Below are 25,679 nucleotides of genomic sequence, written 5' to 3'. Positions count from 1 at the left end.
GGACAAGGATAGATGGTTTGAGAAATCCTGGAAATCTATTCAGATCCCACCCGGACTTAGAACATATTCCACAGGCTATTCTTCTCTAGTCAGCAAGAAGTTCATACCGATACGGTCTTCTGGCATCCAAGTTAGGTCCTCATCCTCCATTCCCCAGTCTTGCAATGGAACAGCCGCCACCTGTATTTTCCATCGCGTCCCCGTTTGCTTCTGAACAGACTCCCAAAGGCGGAGGAAAGACTCGCGGTTATGATAGAACATCATCCCCCACGGCCGAATATACTCCCTTGCCTGTTCTCGGCCTTGCTGAAACCCCACCAGCATGGTCCCCGGCTTCGACAAGCCGACGATTTTCTTGCTTGCCGCCAACTGGCCCTCCCAGTCGAACAAGTGCAGGAATTGCGAAGCCATAATCAAATCCACTTTACCCGTTAATGCACCAAGTGGGCTAGTGTCGCACAAATCGGTCGTTTGGAAATCAGCCTGAATAAAGCCTGCATGCATGCGACCCTGGTCGCGAAATAGTTCAAAGCCCAGATTCCACAACTGGGCCTCGATGTCCAGGGCCCACATGCGCTCGGTTGGGACTCCATGGGCGGCTAGCAATCGTAGATCCTGGCCGAGACCGCATCCAAGATCTAGTATGTTTGCATGGGGCCGCCGGGCAACTTCAAGCACGCTGGGGAATTCGGCGAATCCTGCAATCCCCGGTAGGAGAAACATCCAAAGTCCGATGCACGGGTATTTCCTAGAGGCCATGCCTGGTCGCGCTGTACGAACGGTCAGTCCGGTCGAACCTCGGGGGCTTGGAACAGGAACAAGGGACAGAAGAATCACTTCAGCCACACATTCCTTCGCAGTCCTCAATGGCGTCGGGGGGGGGGGAACGGTTTAGTGCTTACGATGCGATGAAGATGCGCCACTAGATCCTCATCCGACAAGCCGCTCCACTCACGGAAGACGAATCGGGTCTCTGGCTTTAATCGGTTGCCGATCTCTGGTTGGTACCAGACCGAGCAATCTATAGCGGCCTGTGCAGACATGGTTTGGTAGACACTGGATCTCCCACGATGGCTGTTCGTATCCCGCGTGATATATGCAGGCTGGAGGCTTGGCTACATGGCCCCCAACTTTAGCTCCCACAAAAATATAGTATGTGGTATGCGCCTTAGCGCCCCCAACGCACTACCGTATCACTGAAACCCTGCTTATTATACGAAGTAGCCGCTATTGGAATTGGCAGCCTTCGGGCAGGATTCAGGATGGGGGCCAAGGGGGACCTTCCAGCTAGATTTTTTTTCCACGTGGTCCTGGAAACTGAACGGATCTCATCGTCTACGTTCTTTACTTCACAGATGAAATATAGCCAACGCTCTTGATGACTTGGTCCAGATTGCTGAACCAGCCACTACTTAGTCAACTACCATTGCATGGCGTGCTTGTTTCAAGCCTAACCTCCTTCTTGCGTTCAAGCAGGAGTGCTCTAAGAGACTACGCCATAATAGTGAACCTTCACTAAGCAGCAAAGTCAATTATAGTTTGATCGTCAGTGGCTTTAGGTATTAATAACTCCTCTACAGATTTGCAACTCGGTTCGTTGAAACCAAGTCATTAATCGAAATGACCTGGCTTCCGTAAACCGCTTGCATATACGAGAAGCTCTGCTCCGCAGACAAATGTAACCCTGTCGTACACTCTTGAATCACGGTTGTCCATATCCCCCGCTGGAAGGCCCCTCGAACAGCAGCATCCACACATATATCCGCGTAAAGCCCCACTACCACAAGATGATCGAATTGTTTGGCATAGCGTTCAAATTCGGGCGAGAGAAACGGGTCGTAGTGGGCCTTTTTGTCGAAAATCTGATCCTGTGGCTGCACAGGAACACAACTTGCAATGGCGGCTCCGAAGCTCCCCTCCAGACACCATGGCTCTCGGCCCTGCGCCTTGTTGCGGTGTAGCCACGTTCGTGGCTGGTACTTTTCGTCTCCGAGGAACCGGACAAACGCGACCTCCATGTTCTGCTTACGCGCCCAGTCCACAGCCCGCGGAACGGTCTCCTTGAGTCGATCGATCACGTCGGGTGCCTTGTACCGTGCCATGAAGTCGTTTTGGAAATCCATTACCATAAAGCACGATTTGCCACGGGGGCGGCTCAGCGCCACAGATCCACTCCCGTGGAGATACGTGGCATCGGCACTGGAAGGAAGATTGGGGGCGATAGCCTGCAAGAAAGCTTCCACAAACTCTGTCGTTTTTGAGGTGCCCTTCTGGTCAGGCGTTCGGATGTTCTTCACGTAGATGCTGTGCAAGGCAAGATCCACTTGGTGTCGAAGTCCTCCGCAGGCGCCATGGCGCTCCAACAGTGCGCCTGCGGCACGGATGGTGGCCGAAGGGTTCACAATTCCCTTGTTGGTGATATCATCGGCAGAGCCGTGGGCTGTTTGGTATTCACTGAGATAGCCCGCTGGGGCTGCGAGATAGATGTTCTCTGCGCAAGCGCCTTCCTGGGCCCCGTACCCGAACCGGTCTAGCAAGATCGTTTGCATGATGTCCGCGTATTCATTGGCGGCGATGAGAAGCTGGTGCCCCTGAATGCCGAAAGCAAGGATGTTGCGGTTCATGGTATCGCCTTGGATGAACTTTACGTCGACGCCGTAAGTTTTCTTCCATTCTTGTGACCATGAGTGGAACAATCCGTCGAACAAGTGGAACTTGTACACCAGTGTGACGGTATTGATGGGGACATCGGGCCCCCAGACTTCTCGAGCGCGTGCAATGGAGAAAGCAAGTACTTGTTCGAAGACAGCTTTCGAGAAATACGAGTTCCTCGTCACGGTGGTGCCCTTGGCATCGATCTCGTTCACGCCTGAGTAGTACCCTTGTGCTTGGTCACGGACCAGCATGAGGGATGACGACGAACTCACGTTGAAATGCTCAACCTTGACGGCTTGTAGTCGGTCTCGGACCATATACAGAGCCTGCGCACTAATGGAGGTTCGGAAAATTGCACGAACGCCGAGCTTGGACACTTCATGGCAGAATTGCTCATAGTGGTCTGCATCGATGAGTGTTTCTTCGGCTAGAACATCTGTGTCATTGGTGGCCAGTAGAGACGAATATGAATGATATTTTCGTGACGATTTAATGAACTGAAGTTTCAGGTTGTAGGGACTGGCCAAGGCCGTGATGACTTTCTCAAAAATGCCCATCAACTCCGGGCCTGTGCCCTCGCCGACGGCTAGCCCAACAAGGAGGGAATCCATGATGTATTGATATGAGACGCAAAGAAAGTGGAATGTATGTAAAAGACCTCGGATGTTGAAATTTATATTGATGATAAGACCGCACTAGTAAGCGCCGGCTGGCGGGCGTTATCTCCCAAATAACTAGTTCAACCTTCCTGCGAGGCTGAACCAGGCGATCAGCCACTAAAATGAAGTGCCAAGTTCCACTTATGCCATTCTTCTTTTTCAATCTGAATCGAATCCCCACTTTTCCTACCGATAAACAGACTAAAATTCGCCCTAGGTGAGCCCAGACCATGGGGCCAAGGCGAAGCTTCCTCGCCCCCATTTCGGTACCCGGAATTGTGAGATGCGCACCGGACGGCCTAACATGGTGTTAGTTAGAAGCTTCGCCTTCTGCATATCCTTTGTAGGCGGATTTTAAATCCCGAAACCCTTTAGCGTCGCAGGAGCGCTGGTCCATCATTTATTTCGAGCGGGAAATCCAAGAACACTGTCCGTTCAACTTGCGTTGACCGCATTTTCCTTTCATGATGTCTTCAACCATTGAATCTGGATTCCACCTTGCAGATAGCAAAGGCTACATGCTTGGCCGAGGCCATGCAGCCGCATGCCGTCTTAACTTTCAGTTCTATTTGTGGAAAGAGTCCCTCCAGTTCAACATCCACCCCTCGATCCCGATACCTTCAGCTCCAGCCATCGCAGATGTTGGCACCGGAACCTCCATTTGGCTCCTTGACGTTGCTCGTTCCGCTCCAGACGCCACACTAGATGGCTTCGACATTGACCTCTCCAATACTCCACCCGCACAATGGCTACCAAAAGGTCTCACACTGCACAATTGGAGCGTATTCGACCCCGCGCCGGAGAATCTGGTGGGAAAATATGACGTTGTTCACCTCCGCCTCCTCATTCTTGTGGTGGAAAACAGCGACCCCGTACCGGTTATTCGAAACGTCGCCCGTCTGCTCAAGCCCGGAGGATATATCCAATGGGACGACCTCAACTATCCCGATACCCATGTTGAAAAGGCAGACAGCACGAGAGAGACACCGGCTTTTGACCGGTTGCGCCAGTTCGTGTACTCAAGCGGTCGCCATGATTGGGTCATGAATTTGGCAAGTATCTTGGAGCAGAATGGGTTTACAGGAGCGCATCTTTACCACTTTCGGGATCGATGCGATCTTATCACTGCAAATGGAGAGCAGCATCTGGCGACAATGGAAGAGTTTGCAAAGTCTCTCGATAAGAAGTCTATGACCGAAGATGCGGCGAATATTAGGAAGTTGCTTGAGGATGTCGAGGATGAAGCTAGGCATGGTGTGGCGCTTTCTATGCCTCGAGTTGTGGCGGTGGCCCAGAAACCTGGAACACCATCCCGTTGAAACGCCCGCACCAGCACATTCGAGCATTGTTACTTCAAATCCACATGTGGAATGTGATCTAAGAGAGTAGCACAGCAGAAGGATGACTGGGCTTTTTATGCAATGTTTCTTTCCAATATTTCTTTCCCAAGAAAGTAAGAAAAGAGAAAAGAAGGAAAAATTTCAAATTTCAAAGTGTGTAATGACAGATTACAGGATGGCAGGGTCAACTAAAAACCGATGCCCCCAACTATGTAAGCTCAGATCATCTACAAGAACGCCCTGAGGTTGAATAAAACCCATCCCGTAAGTTATTACTTGACATTCACTACTGCTACGAAACCGCTGCCCCACAAATAGTGTCGGTAAGGACATGTCCTGTTTTAAGAAGACAGAAACCTAGTGAAGTGCTTTAGGACAGCATGAAAAATGAGATATGTCGACAGAAAGAAGCAAAGAGGGCCCGCAAGGACTGAATCATCTCAGTTGGTGCCGTGCATGTTGAATAGAAAGCACCAGAAGCCATCAAGAAATACTCCATTGCCCCCAATAACTCTCATCGATATTCAATTGGCCAAGATCGCCAGACTGGAAATTCTTCATGGTGACACGCTCTCCTCCCACCGTCCAATTCGATATCTGTAAGTCCATCTCCACTCCAGGAGCCGCTGGGATAATACTCTGGCCAATGCCAATAGAATTTCTCTGCAGACCATCCGGGAAAGCAACATTCTCTACAACAAAATCCCGATAACTCTGCAGAGGGACAATGCGGACAAGTGATGGACATGGTCCTTCGCAGATCAATTTTGACACTGTAAGACTAATAGACTGCTTTGGATCGGCCTTTCCGCCTTGATAGAACGGGGAGGCCCCAATGATAGTCGTTGGCACATCGGTTTGGGAATTCCTATAGCGAGTATGAATCACATTCAGTGTATTGATGGTGACCCCGTGAGCATTTCGAGTCGTCCAGCCCATTTGGATGATAGGATCATTCAAACACTTCCAGATAGTGGCACGGGACACTGAAGCGCCGCTATAGTAGATCTTCAAAGCATCGTCATTGACATGCCAGAAGACATCCCGAACAACGCTGTTAGGATAGATTTGCGGGCCGTCAGTCTGGAAAAAGTATGCGCCGACTTGTTTATAATCGGTGATCTCGCTGCTGATGCTGTTCACATCCCCGTTGAAGTCCATTGTGTTGAATGGGGGCGCGTTGACAGTTGGGCCATGACAGAACCATTTCTGGCCACTCTGGATACTGTTATGCCACCACATCCGCAGGCTGGTTGCGTCACTCTTGTGACTAGTGTAAGACTTATCCACGTTAGCCTGATAGACGTAGTGCTCTCCTGAGAGAACACCATGTCCCGTGGCATAGAATTTCGATGCATGTGTGGTATACTCAATAGCGCCTTTGACGTATGCACCGGGGGCAATATATACCCAGTAAGTCTGTGGATCGAGGATCATATGGCTTGAGCCTAATTTTCCAGAGACACCATTGGTATCCTCATCCATGTAGTAGACACCCGGAGGAAAATAAAGAATGGGCTTGGCACCCCAATCTCCTTGGCGGATTGGACCAGGTGTCATAGTCTGGGTATTATCCGAGTTCATCGCAGGAATCATGCTCGAGGGGAGAAAAGTGCTGGCAAAAATGACGAGGGCGTTGGTCGGTTCAATCCCCACAACGTCACCTCCAGACGAAACGTATTGTTTTCCATCAGAGCGGAAGGTGTATAGATCATTCTTGAACTCAATAGAGAACTTGCGTCCATTCTGATCATAGGGAATCCGGACGAGAATATCCCCGCTATCCGACGATGTGATGGAGTATTTGATAGAAGTAGGTCGAATAATCACATCCTCTGGGGACCCCAAAGGGGACCCATCAATGGTAGAGATCTTGAGGTCGACATCTTGACTATACTCAAATTGCGTCCATGCCATGTTCAGGCCAATACTGGGCTCAATGGAGATCCCGTCATCGGTCGAGTCCTCAAGCGTGTTGCTATTGGGGGCATCAGACGGAGCCGAAATTCTGCCATTGCCATTCCGAGGAATTGTCTCATGGACGAAGGAATCAAGGAACTCATCACGGCCGGCGACGCTGACCTGCACGGAATATCGATGAGACTGGCGAACATTCCCAGGTTGAACAGGGGCGTTTCGGTTAATCTCGCCTGTATCATGCCACCAAGTGCACAAATCGTTCCCACAGTTTGTCTTGTTTGTGAGAGCACTCCAGGCTGTGCCTATATTGAGAGCAAAGAAGTAGAAAAATAACATAGTTTTATGAAGTAGCGTTTCGAAGGCCTGAAACGGCAGACAAAGGTTTGATGATGGATGATAGTCCCAGTTCAAATCATGATACACAAAACTTGTTCATGCGGCGAGTGAATAGAGATTTAAATACCCCATTCCAATGAGCCGCCAAGATGTTATGAAGGCCCGATCTGTATGAAGTCCCGATCTGTCCGACGAGGTGTTACAGACTCGCTGAATAACGCCTCGAAACAAGGATATCTACAGCCCCACAGACCTAAACGGGCCTCGATTGGCTGGTTTTCTCCATTTGCGGGCCCACATCCACCGATATTTGACCGAGTCTAACTAGACTCATCTCCGATTCAGAGTCCGGAATACACGAAGAGGGAACCGTGCCCTAAGCCAAGAGGGCCGTCCCTATGAGCAAATGACAGATACGTCAGAGATCTGCTTGAAGTATCCAGGACGAACGGATGGAGACACGATCTACAGGACCTTTGACATGGTACATTGGGGTCAAGAAAAAGAAAGGTAGCTTTCTCATTATATCCAAATGAACAATAGCTTTCTTACTACTGATGATTCCACCATGTATACATAGGATCCCTGCATACCTATCTCTGAATTGTGGTAGATTTGATGAACGTAAGGATGTAAATACTGACATTGTGAAGGGCTAAAGCAAGACTTGATTCAATCTATACTAGGTCACGAACTGTGTTCGATAAACTTAAGGAAAGGAGTTCAATGCGCCGGTCCTCCGCTATTAGTACGCCGAGGTCACGTGTCCTACGTGATCAACACCGGGCCCTGGCCCGTGACAGACATAGATTCAACTATCGTTTAAAGCTTGTATCTTCCTATATATACTTAGACGATATACAATTGGCGAGATGATTGAGTTGCATGACGCAGCCGAAGCTTTTCAAGAGTAAAAGTGACCGTATCCCGTTTCAACGACTGGGCCAGTCCAGGCTACACCTCGCGCCATTGTACTATCTATAGGTCATTACCTTCCGCTTGCCTTCTCAGATGTGCGGAAATCTGAAAGATTCTATAAATTCCCAGAAGTAAAGAAATGGCGTTCTTGGGATATGCATAAAGCCGAAAGCCCTCCTGTATACATTTCAGAACCTGTCAGGCCAAATGTGTCAATGGTGGCCTACGTTGGGGAACAGGAAGAACCAGCAACGGCGCTCGTATTCGAGATACTAGAACTAGAGGGGGAGAGGAGAAGGACAAGAGGGAGGAGCTACTGTAGCGGCCTATCTACTCCTACGCAAACCTCCATCCCATCTATGCCCACCTCGTAGTTCGGACGGTTCCTCTTCCAGCATCAGGGCGGTGGCAGGAGGCAGAATCGAGTGAGCGGTGACAAAATGAAACTAACACTTTCTTTACCCTCTTCTTATCAGCCAACAATATATACTACAAGGATAATATCAACAATCCCTCGAGGGAAAACAAGCAGTTATAGCGTTAAGGAGAAATTATTACAACAGAAACGCGACCGGCGAAAGATAGGCCTGGAAAAGGAAGCTGTAAAATATAGCAAGGCATGTGGGACGGTTGTTTATTAGGCCTACGTATTCGATAGTGAGGGAAAATCTTTACATTCTCTGTAGTGACTTCCGGTTGTGATTGTTTCTTGGCTCTTAATTGGTAGAAATAAGTAAAGACATTTGATTACATGTTAAGTAACAACGGATTCGGCGGCGGATTGCCATACAAGCGGTGTTGAATCCTCTTTGACGGGATATCAAATCGCCTTTAGTCCGAAGGTGAATCGATCTGTTGCGAGTTGGAGCAGGGGCCAAAGAGTCACCTCATATTCATTCGTAGAAGTAAGGTTGGAATATCACGGAGCCCAGTGAGGGGTTGTACTATGTAAGGTGTGTCGAGAGTGCGGATATGGTGGTCTTTTGGCTCAGTTGGCGGAACACCAGCCCAGAAATGCTCCTTCGCATGGAAACCTAACTTGAGACGAATCCACCGGCGAACCACCCTATAAAAGCAGTCAGTCTGTTTTAGCTGGAAGATTGAGTTTCAGGCTCTGTTCAACCGGAATGATATCGGGAACACCATCGTGAATTCTCCATTGATTACCATTTGCTTGCCTGGGCAACTGGTGCCAACCAAATCCGGTAGTTCCCTTACTTATCTCCCATCTCCATCTGGCAGTCTCCTAAAGGGTTAAATTGTCACGACACGCTTTGTTTAGCTACGAAGGCGCCTCGGGAGCCGCGGAGGGAACTCGGAGAAGGCTCGGCGCACATATTGTATAGATTAGACCCCCACAAGGGCTCGCTAAACAAAACCCACAATATATGAAGCAATCGCGAAGGGAACCGGAAGGTTTCCCAAGCGGTTAGTTTGGGTATGTTGCTACCATCGAGTTATTCGACCCCAAGCTCGTAGTAGTAGTGGCCTCCTTCAGTAGTATCCTATCCCCTATCCGAGCCTAACAATGATAGGATTCATACAACTTTTAGCTCAAACAGGCTTTTAGATATCCCACCTCCTAGTTATACCAGCGCCATTGGATACATGTCACTTCTACACCATAAGGGCTCTATTGTGACATTAGCCATGATTCACAATCTCATCGTCGCCAAAGTTATCGTTAAGTGTTTAGAATACTATTTCAAGATTTCCACCTCTCTTTTAAGATCCCCATCAGGCTCGTTCCTCAACAGGCCTGTTACTCAGAAGATGTACGACTTTCTCTAGCGAGCCATCGTGATCTATACTTACGGTGGATCATAGAATGACAAGTCAGACGAGAGTGGTCTAGCTCGCTTTGGGGAACCGCGGGGCAGTTGAGAGCCCGACCCGGGACCGCGCTAGTTTAAGCGGATCGAGAGATTACATAATACTCTCTGATCGGGCCCCGGGGCCAGATCGATCAGAGATCAGACTCAGTGATTAAAAGCGGCGAGGACTGAGCACCAGAACGGACCGAGACTGCCAAGGATTGCCAGGACTTTTCTGAAATGTATATGTACATCTGCCCCGGGAGGACTGAACCCGCGGGTTTCCAGAACCCCGAGAATTTGGTAATTTTGAAATACACACCCAGTACACCGAATACGTACCGCTTAGGATTACTGTATTACCAATATCATGGTTTCCACATTTAGCGGTATCTTGGCTTCCGTGGGGGGGGGGGTTTGGTTTACGCAGATGCGAGGTCTTTTGCAGGTTTCTCGAAGGCGGGGGATTAAGCTTTAACTCTCTCAGTTGAACGTGAAGATCATATTTTACCATTTTGGATCATCTGAACTGTTTGCGGTAGTTACTCGTCAACATGGCACCCGATACTTCCAAGCTTCCCGCGCTGTTTCGCCAAATCAAAGATGAATTCCCAAGCTCTATTAGTCCGCATGGCTGGTACATTCTGGCGGTAAAGCGCCCCCTTAGATGAGACGACGTTGCAGTCATTCTTGCTCACATCAATCCCAGGCCTCTGCCCTGATCACCGTATCTAACCCCGCAAACATCAATTTTCTCTACGAATTCCTCATTGCTCAACCAGAATGGTCTACTCATGAGCAGCGCAAGGTACTGAGTCGCCGACTGCGAGAGCAGATGTTAAAGCAATGGACGGTGGTTGGGATTCCCAAGGTGATCACCGCCGTCCGGGCGCTCGCAACGGTGGAGGCACCGGAGGATGCAGACGACTCGTTTAGCAAGTAAATAACCCGGTGGGACCTTGCGAGTTACCCCTCGGACCTCCAACTAACCTTTCTTAGGGAGGGCGAGACCATGTCTCCGGAAACAAGAGCCCGCGGGCGAGAGCTGTGTCATGCCATCTACGGCGAGGACCGGTTCGAGGATATCATGGCGAGCTGGGGTAGCATGAGGACCGACATCACCTGGACAGCCGACAACATCATCTATGGGATCTTCCTCTCAGATGAAAGAATCCTGAATCGCCAAGAAACGACCATTATGTCCTATTCCTGCATGGCGTGCATGGGGCTTCTGGGCACGTCTCGGCGGCACTTGGTCGGCCTACGCAAGAACGGCGCGAGCGACGAGGAATGTAACGCCGTCCGATCATGCACCATGCTCATTGCTGACTGGGCAGGGGTGGAGACCGATAATTGGATCACCATCAGGGATTTGGCGGTTGAGCCAAAAGGAAAGGAGATGCATGACCAAATCAAGATTGGACAGATCTAGCCTATTATCGCGGTCCGTTGCAAGAGAGCGATTCTTTCTTTCAGTCCAATGCCACCCGGAGCCACCGGGTTTCCTTTTCTTGAGGACGACCTACCAAAGAGAGACTTAGCCGCGCATATACACGTGTAAAGTACATGAGAGGCGGGTCGTTCGTGACAATTGAGCTCTTGGGGGACCCGCCCTTGCCACGTGTACCTAGTGCTCTGGAATTTTCCTCGATCAAGAATCCCGACTGTCAGGATTAGCGTCAGATAAAGGCGTAGAATCCTTCGTATGAGCAGGCCGGAGCTGTAATTGCCGACGGTTCGGTGATTAACAGTATTCGGCCCCCACTTAAGGGGTTCATAGCGGGGACTCGAGCTTCTCGTACCGCAATGTACAGAATATACAGTGGCAACGTCATCGTCAGCTGTATTTCAATTACAACTGTTACCGTAATTGCGGTTTCGTCTGAATGTGTGTATGCAGTGAGTCCCTCGTTCCGGCAGTTTGGAAGTTTCGTAGGCGATCAGCTGCCCCCTTACATTTCACTCTTCTTCCTGCCTGTCTGGATAAGCCGGACGAAAGAAGAAAAGAGAAGGAGTTAGCAATGGATAGTCACACAGTGAACAAGTACGACACCCTTCTCGTTCAGATAGTTGATTACGTGTATCATGGCGACATATCGAAAGATGATCAAGCCTTCAATATGGCAAGGTTTTCCCTCCTGGATGCCCTGGGCTGTGCCTCTGAAAGCCTTGCAACCAACCAGGACGTGCACAAATTGATTGGTCATTATGTGCTAGGCACAGTTGTCCCCAATGGCTTTCGATTGCCCGGCACAGGCCTGACTTTGGACCCTGTGAAAGGTGCTTTCGACTTCAGTGTGTTAATTCGGTATCTGGACCACAACGACGGGTTCACAGGGCTGGAGTGGGGCCACCCATCTGGTATGTTTAATTTTTTTTTTAAAATTAGCTTCAGCCCCTAGCATTGCCCTGCAACTTCACTCACGGTTTCACAAGATACGCTGGGCGCCATCTGCGCCGTAGCCGACTATGTCTCGCGGGCAGAGAAGAAGGCGGTCACCATCGACGATCTCCTGGCCGCACTGATCAAATCCTACGAAATCCAAGGCCGTCTGCAATTAGCCAACAGCCTCAATCAGCGCGGCCTCGACCATGTATTCTTCGAACAGCTTGCCTGCTGCGCTGTCATCAGCGGCCCTTCATTCCTCGGCCTCGCCCAGGAACAAGCCTTGGCAGCGCTCTCGTTTTGCATTCTCGACAACGCTCCCCTTCGAACCTATCGCCACGCCCCAAACACGATCCCACGGAAAGGCTGGGCCGGCGCAAGTGCCAGCAGCCGTGCCGTCCAGCTCGCCCTTTTAGCGTTGAATGGGCAACCCGGAGCGCCAACCGCCCTGTCAGCCCCACGATGGGGATTCCATGACGTGGTGATGGGAGCAAGTAGAGGAGCGGAGCCCCAGAGTGCTAACGGCTGCTCGAAGGCGTTAGAGCTCGGGGGCCCGCAGCCGGCGCAATTCGGAACCTATGTGATCAAAAACGTCTTCTACAAGCTCATGCCGTGCGAAGGCCACTCGCTTACTGCTGTCGAGGCCTGCGTGCGGATCCGACAAGATTGGGACAAAAGAGGGGTAGCGTGGGATGTGAACAAGGTGGCTCGAGTGAACGTTCGTACGCACAATGGCGCTGTGCTCATCATCAGCAAGCCGGCTAGCATGAGGTTGGCCAATGCGGCAGATCGAGACCACTGTTTGGAGTTTATGATGGCCTTGGCCTTGCTGAAAGGGTCGCCCCCGGAATACGGTGATTACAGCGACGAGTCGCCTTGGGCTAAAGACGAGAGAATCGATTTTTTGAGGCAGCGCTTTGTTGTTGTTGAAGATGAGAAATTTTCTGCCGATTACCATGACCCTGCCGTGAGAAGTATGGCAAGCGCCGTCAGCATTGAACTTCTTGATGGAACCAAGAGCGATGAGGTGATCATTGAATTCCCGCTCGGAAACCCTAAGCATGATGGTACCCAGCGCACGGTGAAGGAGAAAGTCATCAAGAATTTGCGGTTAACGTATGACGAAGACACGGTCGACGCGGTGATCCAGATGATAGAGACCCAAAAGGAGGCGCGGGCAACGGCTCTGTTTGAAATCCTTTGGAAAGGAGATGAGAAGAATGGATTATAATTGCTGTAATAGAAAGTCCGCTATCATTAAACGTCTAACGAGTATAATCTTCGAATTCAAAGTTTGGCCGCCCGCTGTACCGGTGGCCCGACGTAAATTTGTTGCGGTCTCCACGGCGTAGGAGAAGTAGCTGGACAGGCAGTGTTAGCTTGGCTGTGACAGAAAGCGCAATGCACAGGGAATGGAAGGCAGGCACATACCCATTTGCTCCTTCCAGTGTGCCAAAAACCCTACTGTTCGAGAGATGCAGATGAAAGGGAAAACAAGTTCTTCCGGGATACCACTGTGTGCATGTCAACAAGGCGCCTAATCTGCGTTTATTGGTCTCGAGGCTCACATTGACTCATATGCAAGAACGGTGTATAGATCGGTGTTCGCTTTCAACTTCCGTGACGTAAAGAACGTGTCCGTCTCGACAATACGTTCCAACTCCAATGCAACTTGCATGTACGGACTCATCGGGACGCCCTCCTTTGCGCGATCTTGGAGAAATTGTTTCAAGAGGGTAGCCCGGGGGTCGACTGCTCGGTAAATACGATGCCCAAACCCATACAGTCGCCGCTTGCGATTCTTGACTTGTTGGATCGTGGCTGGTATGTTTGTTGTACTCCCAATTGTACGAAGCTGATGATAAGTCACAATGTTGCTCCCCCCCGTGCATAGGCCCATAGATAGCTGCCAGCCCGGCTGACAAGCAGGCTATAGGGTCAGCACGCGTCGAGGCTGTGTGCAAAAATGCTGCTGTTGCGTTACACGTTCCGTGCTCTGAATGCAGTAGAACAAGATCATCCACATGACGAACCTGCTCAGGTATCGGCAGGCCTGTCTCCTTGGATATAAAATTCATCATGAAAAGCATATTGTCCATGAAGCTGAAATTCTCACGCGGCTTCTGTAGAGGCAAAGACTGCTTATGACAGTAAGCAGCACTGATCACCACGGCAAGCGCTGCCAGTGTCCGAATGACATGGTCATCAACCGATTCTGCGTCACCGTAAATATCTCGGTCCTCGTGGACGGGGATAAAATGGGGCTCTAGGGCATTGCAAGCGCTCAGCCCACCCATGATCATGGTCATCATGGGTGCCGTTCGTCTGTAGCAAGTCAGAACTAGGCCAATAGACCAGCTGTGCGGGGGCATACATACGCAAATGATTGAATGACCTTCGATGCGTCTATATAGGTCAACATAGATTGGGCTAGCGTTCTGTCTAGGGTTTTCTTTTGATCCGCATTGGGCAGAGACCCAAAGACGAGCAGATGAACATTTTCTGCAAACCCATAATTCCCAAAGAGATCTTGGATTGGGTACTGGCGATACTGGAGCTCGCCAGTTGCGGCATTGCTGCGAACGTTAGGAGGCGTTTCCTCTTCCCTTTGAATTTTCCGGTTCGAGGAGGGGGTTGGGATATACGAACAGGTGCGATACCGCGGACTTGATGCAGGCTGTATTGCGGGAGCCTTCGTCGAACAGCATAAGGCCCTCCCCTGAAGTGTCCTTCACGCCTGCGAATGCCGTGGCCTCCACATACCCACCAGGGTGGATAGGGATAGCGTAACTGCGGTTCAGTCGCGAATCTGTTATCAGGAGCTCTGGCGCTGAGTCTTTAGCGGAAGCCATGCTGGTTTCTTTGAAAGAAAGGCTTCAGAAATCAATGCCAACCGGCCAACATCACACTTAGCAGGTGAGGTCGGAGGGAGTGGATGGATCGCTCGTTCTTCGTTTGAACGGGTATAAGAACCTGAAACCCACATAATTACCTTCAGGTGAAACTATTACCGAGGCTTGTATGGTACAATACCTCGTACAGTACATAGTAAGCTTCCCGCCCCTTCCAAGGTCCCAAGGTTTCGCCCCCTCCCCACTTTCGCGTGTTTCCACGAACGCTCCTTTTACCGGGTAATTTTCAGTGTAATCTTGGCCATTGGCTGGCATGGCGGTAGGGGACCACGACGTCGGGTCGTGGACGTCCCCAAAGCTCCGGGTCTTTACGCGCAGATCTCCGTGGAAATGGAACCTCTGTGGACCTGCTGCTGGGCCTGTTGAGCCTGACTGGCGCGTCATCTTACTCCGTACTGCCCAGGATTGAAGCGCAAGTAGCGGTGGAAGGATTGATAGTATCTGCTAGTATCCATGGGCCATGGACCATGGTACGGACAAGGTCTGAACCAGGTGAGATTCCTGTTCGTCCCCAGGCATCGTCCGCGGGTTCTACCAGAACTCGGACAAAGCCCATTGTGATATGCACCTAACTTGAAAATGATTAGTCTAATCCCTCAGCCGGATGTCGGTCAAGAATTGGTGAACCTTCGCAACCCCCCCCCACGCTGCCTCCAGATCTCAACAGGACGGCGGTGTGAGGTGGACGTTGATACGGAACGCGCCGCCTCGACATGCCTCAGGATATTACCAGTAAGATTGGGCAATGATGCGAGGCGGTAAAAGAGAACTTCTCGTAGGATTGATTAGTTATAAATGATGCATTACTCATAATTCAACGGACCGGTAGCGCCTTCCCAACCCCCTATATATCTATGAAAAAAAAAAAGGAAACCCAGAAGCGGCCCCATGTGCTATAAACAATGACCAGCTATCGGACAGCACGGTTACCTCTTCGAAGCTTTGCTTCTATATCATCTCTTCTCGGGCACATGATATTGGAAGGGAAGCTTTCCACTGATCACCAGCTAAAACCGAAATGGCTGTTTCACATCCTCCCCAATATCCGACGAGGTCTCTATGCGGTTCTCTACCAGGATAGCATCCTGGGGCCTCTTCAGTTTAACGCCAGAATTCCGGTTGTTCCCAGTAGGAGACCAAGCGTGGTAGTCGCTTTCACGAACCAGGTCCTGGAACTCAAGGCTGGCGTTGTTAGGATCTGACTTGGAGCTCGTGATCTTGGTGAACCGAGAGTGTCTTCGGGGGTGGTTCGTAGTCTCGCCATAGTAGTGGACCTTGGGGTCGGAGCCACCCGCCATCAGACCCCATTTCTTCATCAGATAGCTGTACAGCGGTGCGGACGGGGTAAGCAGGCACAGACGATGCCGACACCGGCTTCAACTACAGTGAAAGTGACTGTATCGATATTGTTCCACTGAAGGGCAGGTTAGCAATCGGGCTGTCAACCAAGGTTTCAAGCGTATGAGGCCAAGAACGTACTGTTACATCCGTTTCATTGCTCACACGGAAGATGACGGCGATTCGAGCTATTCCACAGCCGACCGTGAAGCAACCCAGAAGGAACACTCCCGATACCGCGACCTTGCGCGCATTTTGGATCTTAAGATTCCAAATGACAGGAACGGGCAGAAGCAGAATGGCCATATCTGAGACGGTATTCAGGAACTGCGGAGCCGCCAGGTGGGCAAGCTGCGGCAAGCAAGTCCCCTGCGTCATTTCAATTCCATAATATGCGCGATACCGAGTCCAGTACCAGTCGACTGGCGCACATTGGAAGATGAACACGAACGTGGACGAGATACCCAGACCGGCGGCATAAAATGCGTTGACCCACAATGCGATCTTGAACCACTTTTGCTGGACGAGGAACAAGCGGCGGTACAGAATCAGAATCGAGAGTTTGATAAACATGACCCCGGGGGCCCAGAGAACAGAGACGATCCAGTAATTCTGCCAAGACGAGGTCACGGTCAGTGGAAGCCCTCCTCACTCGAAAGGCTAGCCACTTACAATGTAGATATATGAGAGCCCATTCGGTGGATCTTGATCCTCTTTGAGCACCCGGACTTGGTGCAGACCTGCACCGGCTTTCAAGGCTAAGCAGGATGCAACCACCTCGGCATATACGATGAGCTAGAAAAGACGATGAGCGGTGAATATTCATTATCCGAGAACTGGGGGGATCTCATACAAGCGCTACGATGATGAAAAGGTCGTCGAGACCCCAGGATTTTCGGTAGGTGCGCTGCGCCCAAAGGCGGACTGCGACCGCAATGGTTGGTGCGGCGGTGCAAATCGCGATGGCGGCATATTGTTGTGGTCGTTCATCCTGCTTCCAGTGTTGAGCCTGCGTGGCGTAGGCGGGGCCATCCAGGCTCGGTGTGAATTGAATCGTCATGGCGGTGCGAGAAGATCTGACTCTCAGTTTATTCCTAGATCTCGCATGCCGTTGGACCTCCCCGGTAAGGCTGCAGCGAAAACTCTCCACGTGGTGGACAGGGAAGAGCTAATCGTCATTGAAGTAGAGGGAAGAGAAAAGGATGGCAAGAGGGGACATCTGCAGCTGAATAAGACCCTGATGAGCGACATCTGCACGTTGCATATTCGGCTTTAACCTGCAGAGCTAAATACCTTGGAAGTCATGCATCATCTATTGGGGGCTAAATTAGGGCACATCGGGGTCACCCAATACTTGATAGGGCGATGGTCGGGGTAGTTTATTCATTACCCACTGGGGCCAAACGCAATGCCCTGTGCTGAAGGAACTTTCAGCCCCAGATTGCGCCCCTGTCATAGGCCGGCCGCCCCGCGGCAGCCACAAGTGTTGAGGACTTCAGGAGTGAAGACGATGAAGTTGGTACCCACCGAGGATCCACCACCCTGAAGAGGGTTTCTCCGCAAGTGGAACCACCCTGGAAGAATCTCTCTGTTTTGGCTTAGTTGAAAAGCCCGAGTCCACCAATGACCCCATGGCAATCAAGCCAAATTAAGCTCTGGTGGGTGCCATTGGCTGCTTCTCGCCCTGGATGATAATGTCATCGTCTCTTTTTAGCCCTGAGGGACTTGCAGGACTGTGACGCTGCAGTTCGGGGCCCACCGAGCTATTGCCTACTGCTTACTGCGTTCGGGAGTAGATAAACCAGCCCAGGGCGGCCTGAGCCCTGAAGGGCTTGGGATCATCGGGTGGCGAGGGGGGGGCTGTTCCCGAAATACGACAGGCGAAGCTTTCCTGCAGAACTGGTGTTGGGGGCCAAAAATGCGCGACCAGATAGGACATGCGTACCTCCTCGAACGTGAAACTCCACGCCCGTCTCGCATCTCGCAGTCTGGTGAATTCTTCAGCCACCGAATAGTAGTTGGCTTAGTGGCCTATGATGATACTATGGCGCTTACAGCCCAGCGAGGTAGCATGGAAGTATACTAGACGGCTTAATCGTCCATACTTTCCTTCTCGTAGTCCGGTTTTTCGTTTTCCGTCCAAAACTCCCCGGTCGCTGCTGATCTCAAATTCCAAGCTTGAAAGTTCATCTTCGGCTATGCAGGTTCCAGAGGGGGTGTTCCTGTGCTCCCCACGTCCAACCTCTGCGACGCGTAGTTTGTCCGTAGTTTGTCCCGGAATGATGCTGTCCAGCCCCGCACGGCAGCCCGGTTCCGGCGGCGGGGTTAACAGCTCACAACTCCGAAGAATCAACAAAGAAATCAGGGTCACCTGGTAGATCGACCCCTTGATAGCTCATACGCTGTTTGTTATTCTTCTCTTCTTCCACATACAAAATGGCTGCTACCAATGATGGCAACAAGGACCGTCACCAGCAATGGTACGATCCAGACCTGGAAGAGGTCAACCCAGAAATCCGCTCTCTGCTCGAGAACTACTCGAAAGTGCCACCCGCGGATGTTGTGAAGCATGTCAACAAAATTGTACGTTAGGAGACATCGGCAGCCACGACCCTTCGAGCACAAACCACTAATCGAAATTCTCTCCAGCGCGAGCTCGGTTTTGCAAAGAATCCTTACCCGTGTATTGGGCACTATCGGTTCCTCAACTTGACGCTTCTGACCCATCCTCTCTACCAAGAGATTATTCGGCGACTCAAATCTAACCCCTCATCCGTCTACTTGGACCTGGGCTGTTGTTTTGGCCAGGATCTGCGCCAGCTAGTGCAGGATGGAGTCCCCTCCTCACAGCTCATTGGGTTAGACATTGAAGGTCCCCTGATGGACCTTGGCTATGAATTATTCCTCGACCAAAAGACCATGGAAAGCAAGTTTTTAGTGGCGGACATTTTCAAGGGCGAGTCACAGGGTGAGCCCTGGACGAGCTTGGTCGCAAATGGAGCGGATGTCATCCACTGCTCTGCTTTCTTCCATTTATTCCCTCTCAATGAACAAATCGAGGCAGCCAAGAACATCGCCCAGCTCGTCAAGAAGGGCGGCATTATTGTCGGAAGACAGAGCGGCAGCGTGAAGCCGGGCGAGGTGCCTGCCATCAAGCCCGGAAGCACAAGCTTTCGACATGATGTTGAAACTCTGACGAAGATGTGGGACCAGGTCGGTTCCGAGACAGGGACGAAGTGGAAGGTTGAAGGCTCGCTGGATGAGGTTGGCATGAAGGGAAAGAAGAACCCGGTGGAAGATGAGAACTCCCGCAGACTGCTGTTTACGATTACCCGTCTCGAATAAGCACATGCGAGGGGCGGTAGACGATAACTTACGATTTGATAGAATTATGTAGTTCAATGTGCAGTCTACGCATCTATCAGGCCAAAGATGCTTTACGATATAGATGTCTTCAATTCCAGGCATAGAGGAAATAGTAATACCGGCGTAAAATTGCATCTCTGGTGTATGATTTTTTTCCCGTAGTACGTCAGGAGTACCTTGGCACATTATCATGATATTAATATGCACATTGTAGCCACAAAAAAAGGGTGAAAAAAACCACTAGCACCTTTTTTCCCAACTCCGCTCTAATGTATCGTACACTCAGATCAGAAAGTAAACAGAAGTCGGTAACAGGGCTCGAAGGATGGTTTTCCCGGTAACGGTACCAGTCGCCACGGAACCGGAGGCGGAAGTCGAGGAGGCGACGTTCTCGTACGCCGTGGCCGTTGACGTGGACCCAGCCTGGTTCGCGCTGGTCAAGGTCAGTCTGAAGTAGGTTGCCGCTACCGGCTGCCCAAGCCCGGTGTCGCGTGCGAAGTTCACGACGGGGAAGTTGGTTCGGGTGAAAGGGTCACTCATGTCGAGGGTCATCCATTGGTCATACTTGCTTGGGACCTGGAAATTGGGAGGTTGGGAAAATAACATGATCGTGTAGTTGTGCGATGGCTGGTGGGCTGGGGGCTCGGGGCCGACGTAAGGTGCAACTACCGGCTGAGGCCCTTTGAGAGCGAGTGTAGGCTTATTATCACTCCAGCTCGCATTATACGCTTGACCGGCTGTGAGGTTCCCCACGATTGTGTGTAGTACCGTGTTTGTCGGGACCGTTGCATTATAGGATGGGTCGACCATAAGTAAAATGTAAGGCGAAGACCCGGTCATCGGGCCAGGAACATAGATATTGGGGGAATCTTGTGTTTCTGCGCGGAGTTAGCATATCATCGGTGATTTGACGACGACTGACGGACCCTTTGTCGGCAGACGCTCCCCCGGGTAGGTGACAAAGTCGGTGCCATTGTTGAAGCTTGCAATCAGATTCTCATCGGTGTGGAAATACCGTGAGAGTTCCGACGGAATTTGCACCCCGAGGACAATCCCACTGTGCAAGAGGGCAGTGGCGGCGCATAATGATGCAAGCCAATACATCGAGATCGGAGAGGTGCGAGGCTTTCAGCAACGCAAACAGCTAGGAAAGAAGGGTGAGAAAGTGACTCTCTGGGTGTGTGAGGATTTTTGCAGGATCGACATCTCGCGTTGGGCGGAAGGATATGTATATGATCGTCGATGGGTCTAATTGTCATGTCGCATCGACTAGCTTAACGCACCGATCCTGCCATGCAGCCAAGTCCTTAGTGATGGGTTCTAGTCCAGAATGCTTCTTCAGCCACATGGTTGCGGGGATGGGGGCCAATCTTTATGCCTTGATCTAGGAAACTAGGGTCTCAAGAAGATCAGTAGATCTGAATATATCGCGATCAACATTCCAGGGATGGGAGGCCGGGATACGCCAGTATAATGACATCCACTGGCCATTGACCTTGACATACACGATCCATGATAATAACAACTCACTAACCGATCCCATCGGGCTTGCAGGCTTCCTGGCTTCAATAGTGTTCAAGCTGGATTTTTAAATGAATACATACTCGCTAATGCATGTGTATGTGTTCGTCTAGCCTCTTTTTGCCTGCCAGGGGTTCCACGTGTCGCTCAATGGGGCCGAACCTAATTTGTGGATTCTGCGGGAGGCCTGGATGACGCGGAGGCTGCACTTCTAATCGAAAGCAGACGATTGAATGCCAACATCCGGTGCCTCTCGATAGTTGACCTGTCCAATAGCGGAGTCATATCAATACTACTTTTAGACCAATGTCGGTGGTCACATATTTTCGCAGCCTTCCCCCCTCCTTCTATCGTGACGGTCGGACATCCGCGCATCATTCCAAGAATAGCTTCCAGGCGCAAGTGGCCCCATATACATTTCCACTCTGACCAACCACAGCGTTTGTGGAGAATCCTGGAGCTCGAACGGTTCCCGTTTACGCAAATTAAGCCATACGAAGCTTAGGAAGCTTGCCACTTTTCCCGTTTTTAGGTATCATCCGGAGGTTCCTAAGATGCGCTTAACAGCCCTGGCGCCGATTTCCTACCCATACTGTCCGTGACAGCGGTTGACCGGTGTCTCCAGGAAGCTTGTTTCGTATAATTTTTGGCCCCTAGCAAAGCGACAAAGTCTGGTTATTCACAAGTATGCCAGATCTAGTAGACATGGTAACGTGCACAGGACTGGGACATGTTAGCAGCCATCGAAATCGACTTCTGATCACAACATGCTTTCTACCGCCACTGTAGCAGTCGGAAAATTGAAGGCCCATTCTAACGCTTCGTGCCATATCTCATTCAGTGCTAGATGTCTCTCTAGTCACAGTGACGTTCTGCTGGATCAGGATCAATTGGATATGTATTTCTGACACGGCACCATTGGCCCGGACGTGATCCCAGCATCAGCACAGAGATTCATAAAGTATCTCTATCTAGACACATATTCAAGGGGTTTCGTATACGAACCCTTTCCAATGTGGGGTAGCTCCCGACAAGTTGAATTCCCCGGGTAGGAGTTTTATGGAATGCGGAGATGCTCCGTACCGGTTCCAGAAAGCAGAACGGAACAAGAATGATCCAGCCCGGGTAAGCGATTTCCACCAAAAAGATCGTGGAAAACACTTAGCCGGGCTCGCTCAGATTCGGATTGTTTCGCTTTCTGAAGGTGAGAAGCCTCCATAATGGCCGGCATGGGGATAACCGTTTTGTCGGCGCCCTCCCCCTTCGTTTCGCCGTCTGCTATGGGAAAAAGAGATAAGCCCTGGAAATTCACCTATTTCCGTTGTTACACTACTCTTCTTGTGACTGGCTTTCTGTGAGAGTAAACCGCCTTATCTGGAGACCCGGGGGTTTAGCAAGCCGATATCCAAGAAAACCTAAATTATCTGATCCTTTACACATCCATCCAAGATGGCAATAAACCGTCCTGCGATCGCTTCGATGTCCCTGGGTCGCCCATGGATCCATGACCTCCCAGGAAAATTGATGCAAGCCGCTGCGCACGGATTCGAAGGGATCGAACTATTCTTCGACGACCTCGACTGCTACGCCCAGCGGACATTCAACGGCAATCACCTCGAAGCAGCACGACAGACCCGCCGACTCTGCGAACGGCTAGGCATGACTATCATCTGCCTACAGCCATTTTCGATGTACGAAGGATTGCTGGACAGAGCCGAATCGGATAGACTACTCGACGAGAAACTCCCTCGATGGTTCACCTTGGCGCGGGCGCTGGGAACCGACATGATCCAAGTGCCATCCAATTTTCTGGGCCCAGACCCCGAGACCGGAAAGGCACGCACGACCGGCGACCGTGGCGTGATCGTGCGTGACCTCCAACGCCTGGCTGACTTGGGTGCTGGCGCTGGCTTCCGATTTGTCTACGAAGCCCTATGCTGGGGAGAGCACATCGACACATGGGAGGCGTCATGGGAGGTCGTACAGGGTGTCGACCGCCCCAACTTCGGTCTCTGCCTGGACTCCTTCAACATCGCCGGTCGTGTATATGCGGACCCGGCCTCGCCTACCGGGCCGCACCCCCAATGCTGCGGCGGACCTGGCGGCCTCGCTGCAACGCTTGCGCACCGCCGATATTGACCCTCAGAAGATCTTCTATGTCCAGCTCGTGGACGGAGAGCGACTAGATGCTCCCCTGGACGAGAGGCATCCTTTCTACGTTGCTGGCCAGCCGGCCCGCATGTCATGGTCCCGCAACGCTCGGCTCTTCCCGTGCGAAGAGTCGCGCGGGGGCTATCTTCCGATTGTCGACGTTGCACGCGTCTTTTTTGAGGATCTCGGCTTTCGAGGCTGGGTCTCTCTGGAGCTTTTTAGTCGCACCCTCGCTGATCCTGATCCATTCACCCCAGCCGAGCATGCGCGCAGGGGGATTGACTCTTACCACAAGATGGGCCGCCTTCTGAAGTGGGAGGGCCAGGTGGAGCAGACGCCTGCGCCAGGAATAGAACCCACCTCGTTCGTACAACACCGTTTGTAGGCAGATTTGGGGAATAGCCATGTCGCAGCATATCAAGTGCGGCCATGACAGCCGTTTACGCATGTACATATCTTCCCATATTAGATGATCGATGATCGGGTGGACTGCAGTCCATACTCAGCATAACAATAAATACTCATAATGTCCAAGCCAGACGCACAGCTGTAATACTACTTACTCTTAATCAAGCATCATAAGACAGGAGACATGTCAAGGAACGCTCATTTGGATACACTACTAGGGAAGCCTGACCAGCTTATGGACAAATCTCGCTTCAATGAAAGAAAAAAGATCTAGAATCTAACATCTAGAATCTCAAACTATCGACACAGAATATTTCGGATATCAAAGACAGGAGGGGGGTTAGGAAAGGGTTTATGAGAAGCGGAAGGTTCTCTACTCAGAAGTCTTGAAGACAAAACGGTCTTCAGGCTTGCTCTGGAAAGGAACACCGAGCTCCAATAGCTTGACAAAGGCATCAGAGAACTCTTTGAAGAACGCGTCACTGTCCTTAGCATAGCGCTCGACGTGCTGCTTGAAGGAACGGTCCTTGACCAAAGCAATATCCGTTGGCAGCATCATCAGGGTAGAGGTGGTCTTATCAGTGAACTGGGTGGGGCCATTCCACTTGCGTTGGTTCCACTTCTCCTCAACAAGGAGACGGAAGAACTCGTTGGTGAAGACGGTAGGGCTGAAGTCCCAGGGTCCCTCGAAGCCGGAACGATCAGTGTGAGCACGGCCGAGGGCGTGGGCACCGCAAAGAGCGACCATCTCACGGTCATCGAAGCCCATGCGGCCGAAGACATCCCGGATGTGGCGTTGGTCCTTGGAGGCATCGGGAAGACGGCCGTCAGGAGTACAAGCGGCGACGTCCTTGTCCTCACGGCCAGGTCGCCAGGGGATCGTGGGGCCACCGAGCTCCTGGATGGCGGCGGCGCCGGCCAAGGTCCACAAGTCGGAGTAAGTAATCCAGGGGAACTTAGCCTTGATGGGCTCCAGGAAGTCACGGGCGTGCTTCAGGCCAGCGTTGGCACCGTGGTCAGACTCGGGGGGCGAATCGCATGGTAGCACCGTTGCTACCACCGGTGCCAGTTTCCTTGTCGTAGGTACCGCTAGCGTGCCAGGCGAGACGGACGAGGACCTATGATTCAATCCGTATGGTCAGAGATATGTTCTCGAAGGATATAGTTTGTCCCATGCTGGTCTGATATACTTACAGGGCCGTAGCTGCCGTCATCATAGTCGGTCTCGTTGGCCAACTTAGTCGCGATCTCATCGTACACCTTCTGGTAGTCCTCCTTGGTGGGGACGAAAGGACCCTTGGGGGTTGCTTCGCTGTTCAGGTAGTAGTATGTACCACCAGCAGCAGCGAGGACGAATCCAATGCCCCAGGCGGTGCTGGATGAGGATTTGGTCTGGCCAGACTCCGAGGCGTATCCGCGACGAGCGGCAACCCGAACGCCATGGGCAGGCAGAGCAAATCGAGCATTGCGCGCAGCGGGGCGGACGGACGAGCCCGAGCGCAAGAACGCGCGAGAAGCAGATCGTGCAGCAGATGCCATTGTGTGATGAGTGGGAGAAGGGAGAAAAGAATGAACCGAGGAAGAAGCACTTGTAGCAAGGGGCAGAAGTAGGAAGAAGCCGGAACTGGAGACTCTTAACCAATCCCCGGGACCATGCGTTTCCCGCGGCGCTCTCCGCATTTCACAGGCTGGAGAAGGGCACGTCCTTATTGTTATTTTTGGCCCTGAAAGTTGAACTCTAATCTCCTTCATCCCTAGGCACTACCTCGATCTCCGATATGCCTTCACCCAGCCCTCTCTAGGTGCCTCAGCTTTACGACGACCGAGTCTCATTCCTACCTTCCCCCTCCCCATTCATTTCGTGATGCCTCGTGTCGTCGAACCCATGATTGGCCCCACACCTTCTGGAACGGATCCTGACCATTATTAACAATTCTGCTGTGATTGGCTATGCG

The 25,679-nt window shown here is 51.4% G+C and overlaps 12 protein-coding genes across 12 annotated transcripts; 5 read left to right on the top strand and 7 right to left on the bottom strand.

Annotated features, from left to right (window-relative positions):
* Positions 1–75: 75 nt before the first annotated feature.
* Positions 76–1,043, bottom strand: N7468_002757 (class I SAM-dependent methyltransferase; the record flags this gene model as incomplete). The annotated part of the gene is made up of 2 exons (XM_058472054.1): positions 76–770; positions 956–1,043. 2 exons carry the CDS (start codon positions 1,041–1,043, stop codon positions 76–78), a joined length of 783 nt encoding a protein of 260 aa, XP_058335195.1.
* A 531-nt stretch (positions 1,044–1,574) lies between these two features.
* On the bottom strand, positions 1,575–3,266 carry N7468_002756 (isochorismatase family hydrolase; the record flags this gene model as incomplete). Its single annotated transcript, XM_058472053.1, has 1 exon — positions 1,575–3,266. One exon carries the CDS (start codon positions 3,264–3,266, stop codon positions 1,575–1,577), a length of 1,692 nt encoding a protein of 563 aa, XP_058335194.1.
* A 515-nt stretch (positions 3,267–3,781) lies between these two features.
* On the top strand, positions 3,782–4,633 carry N7468_002755 (uncharacterized protein; the record flags this gene model as incomplete). The annotated part of the gene is made up of 1 exon (XM_058472052.1): positions 3,782–4,633. One exon carries the CDS (start codon positions 3,782–3,784, stop codon positions 4,631–4,633), a length of 852 nt encoding a protein of 283 aa, XP_058335193.1.
* Positions 4,634–5,137: 504 nt separating this feature from the next.
* Positions 5,138–6,910, bottom strand: N7468_002754 (dextranase; the record flags this gene model as incomplete). The annotated part of the gene is made up of 1 exon (XM_058472051.1): positions 5,138–6,910. One exon carries the CDS (start codon positions 6,908–6,910, stop codon positions 5,138–5,140), a length of 1,773 nt encoding a protein of 590 aa, XP_058335192.1.
* Positions 6,911–10,196: 3,286 nt separating this feature from the next.
* Positions 10,197–11,074, top strand: N7468_002753 (uncharacterized protein; the record flags this gene model as incomplete). The annotated part of the gene is made up of 3 exons (XM_058472050.1): positions 10,197–10,292; positions 10,352–10,581; positions 10,642–11,074. 3 exons carry the CDS (start codon positions 10,197–10,199, stop codon positions 11,072–11,074), a joined length of 759 nt encoding a protein of 252 aa, XP_058335191.1.
* A 589-nt stretch (positions 11,075–11,663) lies between these two features.
* Positions 11,664–13,259, top strand: N7468_002752 (uncharacterized protein; the record flags this gene model as incomplete). Its single annotated transcript, XM_058472049.1, has 2 exons — positions 11,664–12,003; positions 12,079–13,259. The coding sequence occupies 2 exons, from the start codon at positions 11,664–11,666 to the stop codon at positions 13,257–13,259; spliced, it is 1,521 nt and encodes a 506-aa protein (XP_058335190.1).
* Positions 13,260–13,293: 34 nt separating this feature from the next.
* On the bottom strand, positions 13,294–14,880 carry N7468_002751 (putative citrate synthase; the record flags this gene model as incomplete). The annotated part of the gene is made up of 6 exons (XM_058472048.1): positions 13,294–13,412; positions 13,460–13,542; positions 13,597–13,883; positions 14,062–14,353; positions 14,407–14,604; positions 14,678–14,880. 6 exons carry the CDS (start codon positions 14,878–14,880, stop codon positions 13,294–13,296), a joined length of 1,182 nt encoding a protein of 393 aa, XP_058335189.1.
* Positions 14,881–15,947: 1,067 nt separating this feature from the next.
* Positions 15,948–17,338, bottom strand: N7468_002750 (uncharacterized protein; the record flags this gene model as incomplete). Its single annotated transcript, XM_058472047.1, has 5 exons — positions 15,948–16,250; positions 16,301–16,354; positions 16,420–16,890; positions 16,951–17,073; positions 17,132–17,338. The coding sequence occupies 5 exons, from the start codon at positions 17,336–17,338 to the stop codon at positions 15,948–15,950; spliced, it is 1,158 nt and encodes a 385-aa protein (XP_058335188.1).
* Positions 17,339–18,714: 1,376 nt separating this feature from the next.
* Positions 18,715–19,623, top strand: N7468_002749 (class I SAM-dependent methyltransferase; the record flags this gene model as incomplete). The annotated part of the gene is made up of 2 exons (XM_058472046.1): positions 18,715–18,861; positions 18,949–19,623. The coding sequence occupies 2 exons, from the start codon at positions 18,715–18,717 to the stop codon at positions 19,621–19,623; spliced, it is 822 nt and encodes a 273-aa protein (XP_058335187.1).
* Positions 19,624–19,926: 303 nt separating this feature from the next.
* On the bottom strand, positions 19,927–20,748 carry N7468_002748 (mitochondrial 54S ribosomal protein mL38; the record flags this gene model as incomplete). Its single annotated transcript, XM_058472045.1, has 2 exons — positions 19,927–20,522; positions 20,571–20,748. 2 exons carry the CDS (start codon positions 20,746–20,748, stop codon positions 19,927–19,929), a joined length of 774 nt encoding a protein of 257 aa, XP_058335186.1.
* Positions 20,749–22,614: 1,866 nt separating this feature from the next.
* N7468_002747 (sugar phosphate isomerase/epimerase family protein) lies at positions 22,615–23,701 on the top strand (the record flags this gene model as incomplete). The annotated part of the gene is made up of 2 exons (XM_058472044.1): positions 22,615–23,208; positions 23,312–23,701. 2 exons carry the CDS (start codon positions 22,615–22,617, stop codon positions 23,699–23,701), a joined length of 984 nt encoding a protein of 327 aa, XP_058335185.1.
* A 396-nt stretch (positions 23,702–24,097) lies between these two features.
* N7468_002746 (peroxidase) lies at positions 24,098–25,263 on the bottom strand (the record flags this gene model as incomplete). The annotated part of the gene is made up of 3 exons (XM_058472043.1): positions 24,098–24,715; positions 24,747–24,842; positions 24,919–25,263. The coding sequence occupies 3 exons, from the start codon at positions 25,261–25,263 to the stop codon at positions 24,098–24,100; spliced, it is 1,059 nt and encodes a 352-aa protein (XP_058335184.1).
* Positions 25,264–25,679: the final 416 nt, after the last annotated feature.

The sequence above is a fragment of the Penicillium chermesinum genome (assembly GCF_028974085.1).
Source record: "Penicillium chermesinum strain IBT 19713 chromosome Unknown utg000002l:1.0-5270490.0:1.0-5274688.0, whole genome shotgun sequence".
In the NCBI taxonomy this organism is placed as follows: domain Eukaryota; kingdom Fungi; phylum Ascomycota; class Eurotiomycetes; order Eurotiales; family Aspergillaceae; genus Penicillium; species Penicillium chermesinum.
Note: the sequence above shows the minus strand (reverse complement) of the source record. Positions and strands in the feature narration are given on the sequence as shown.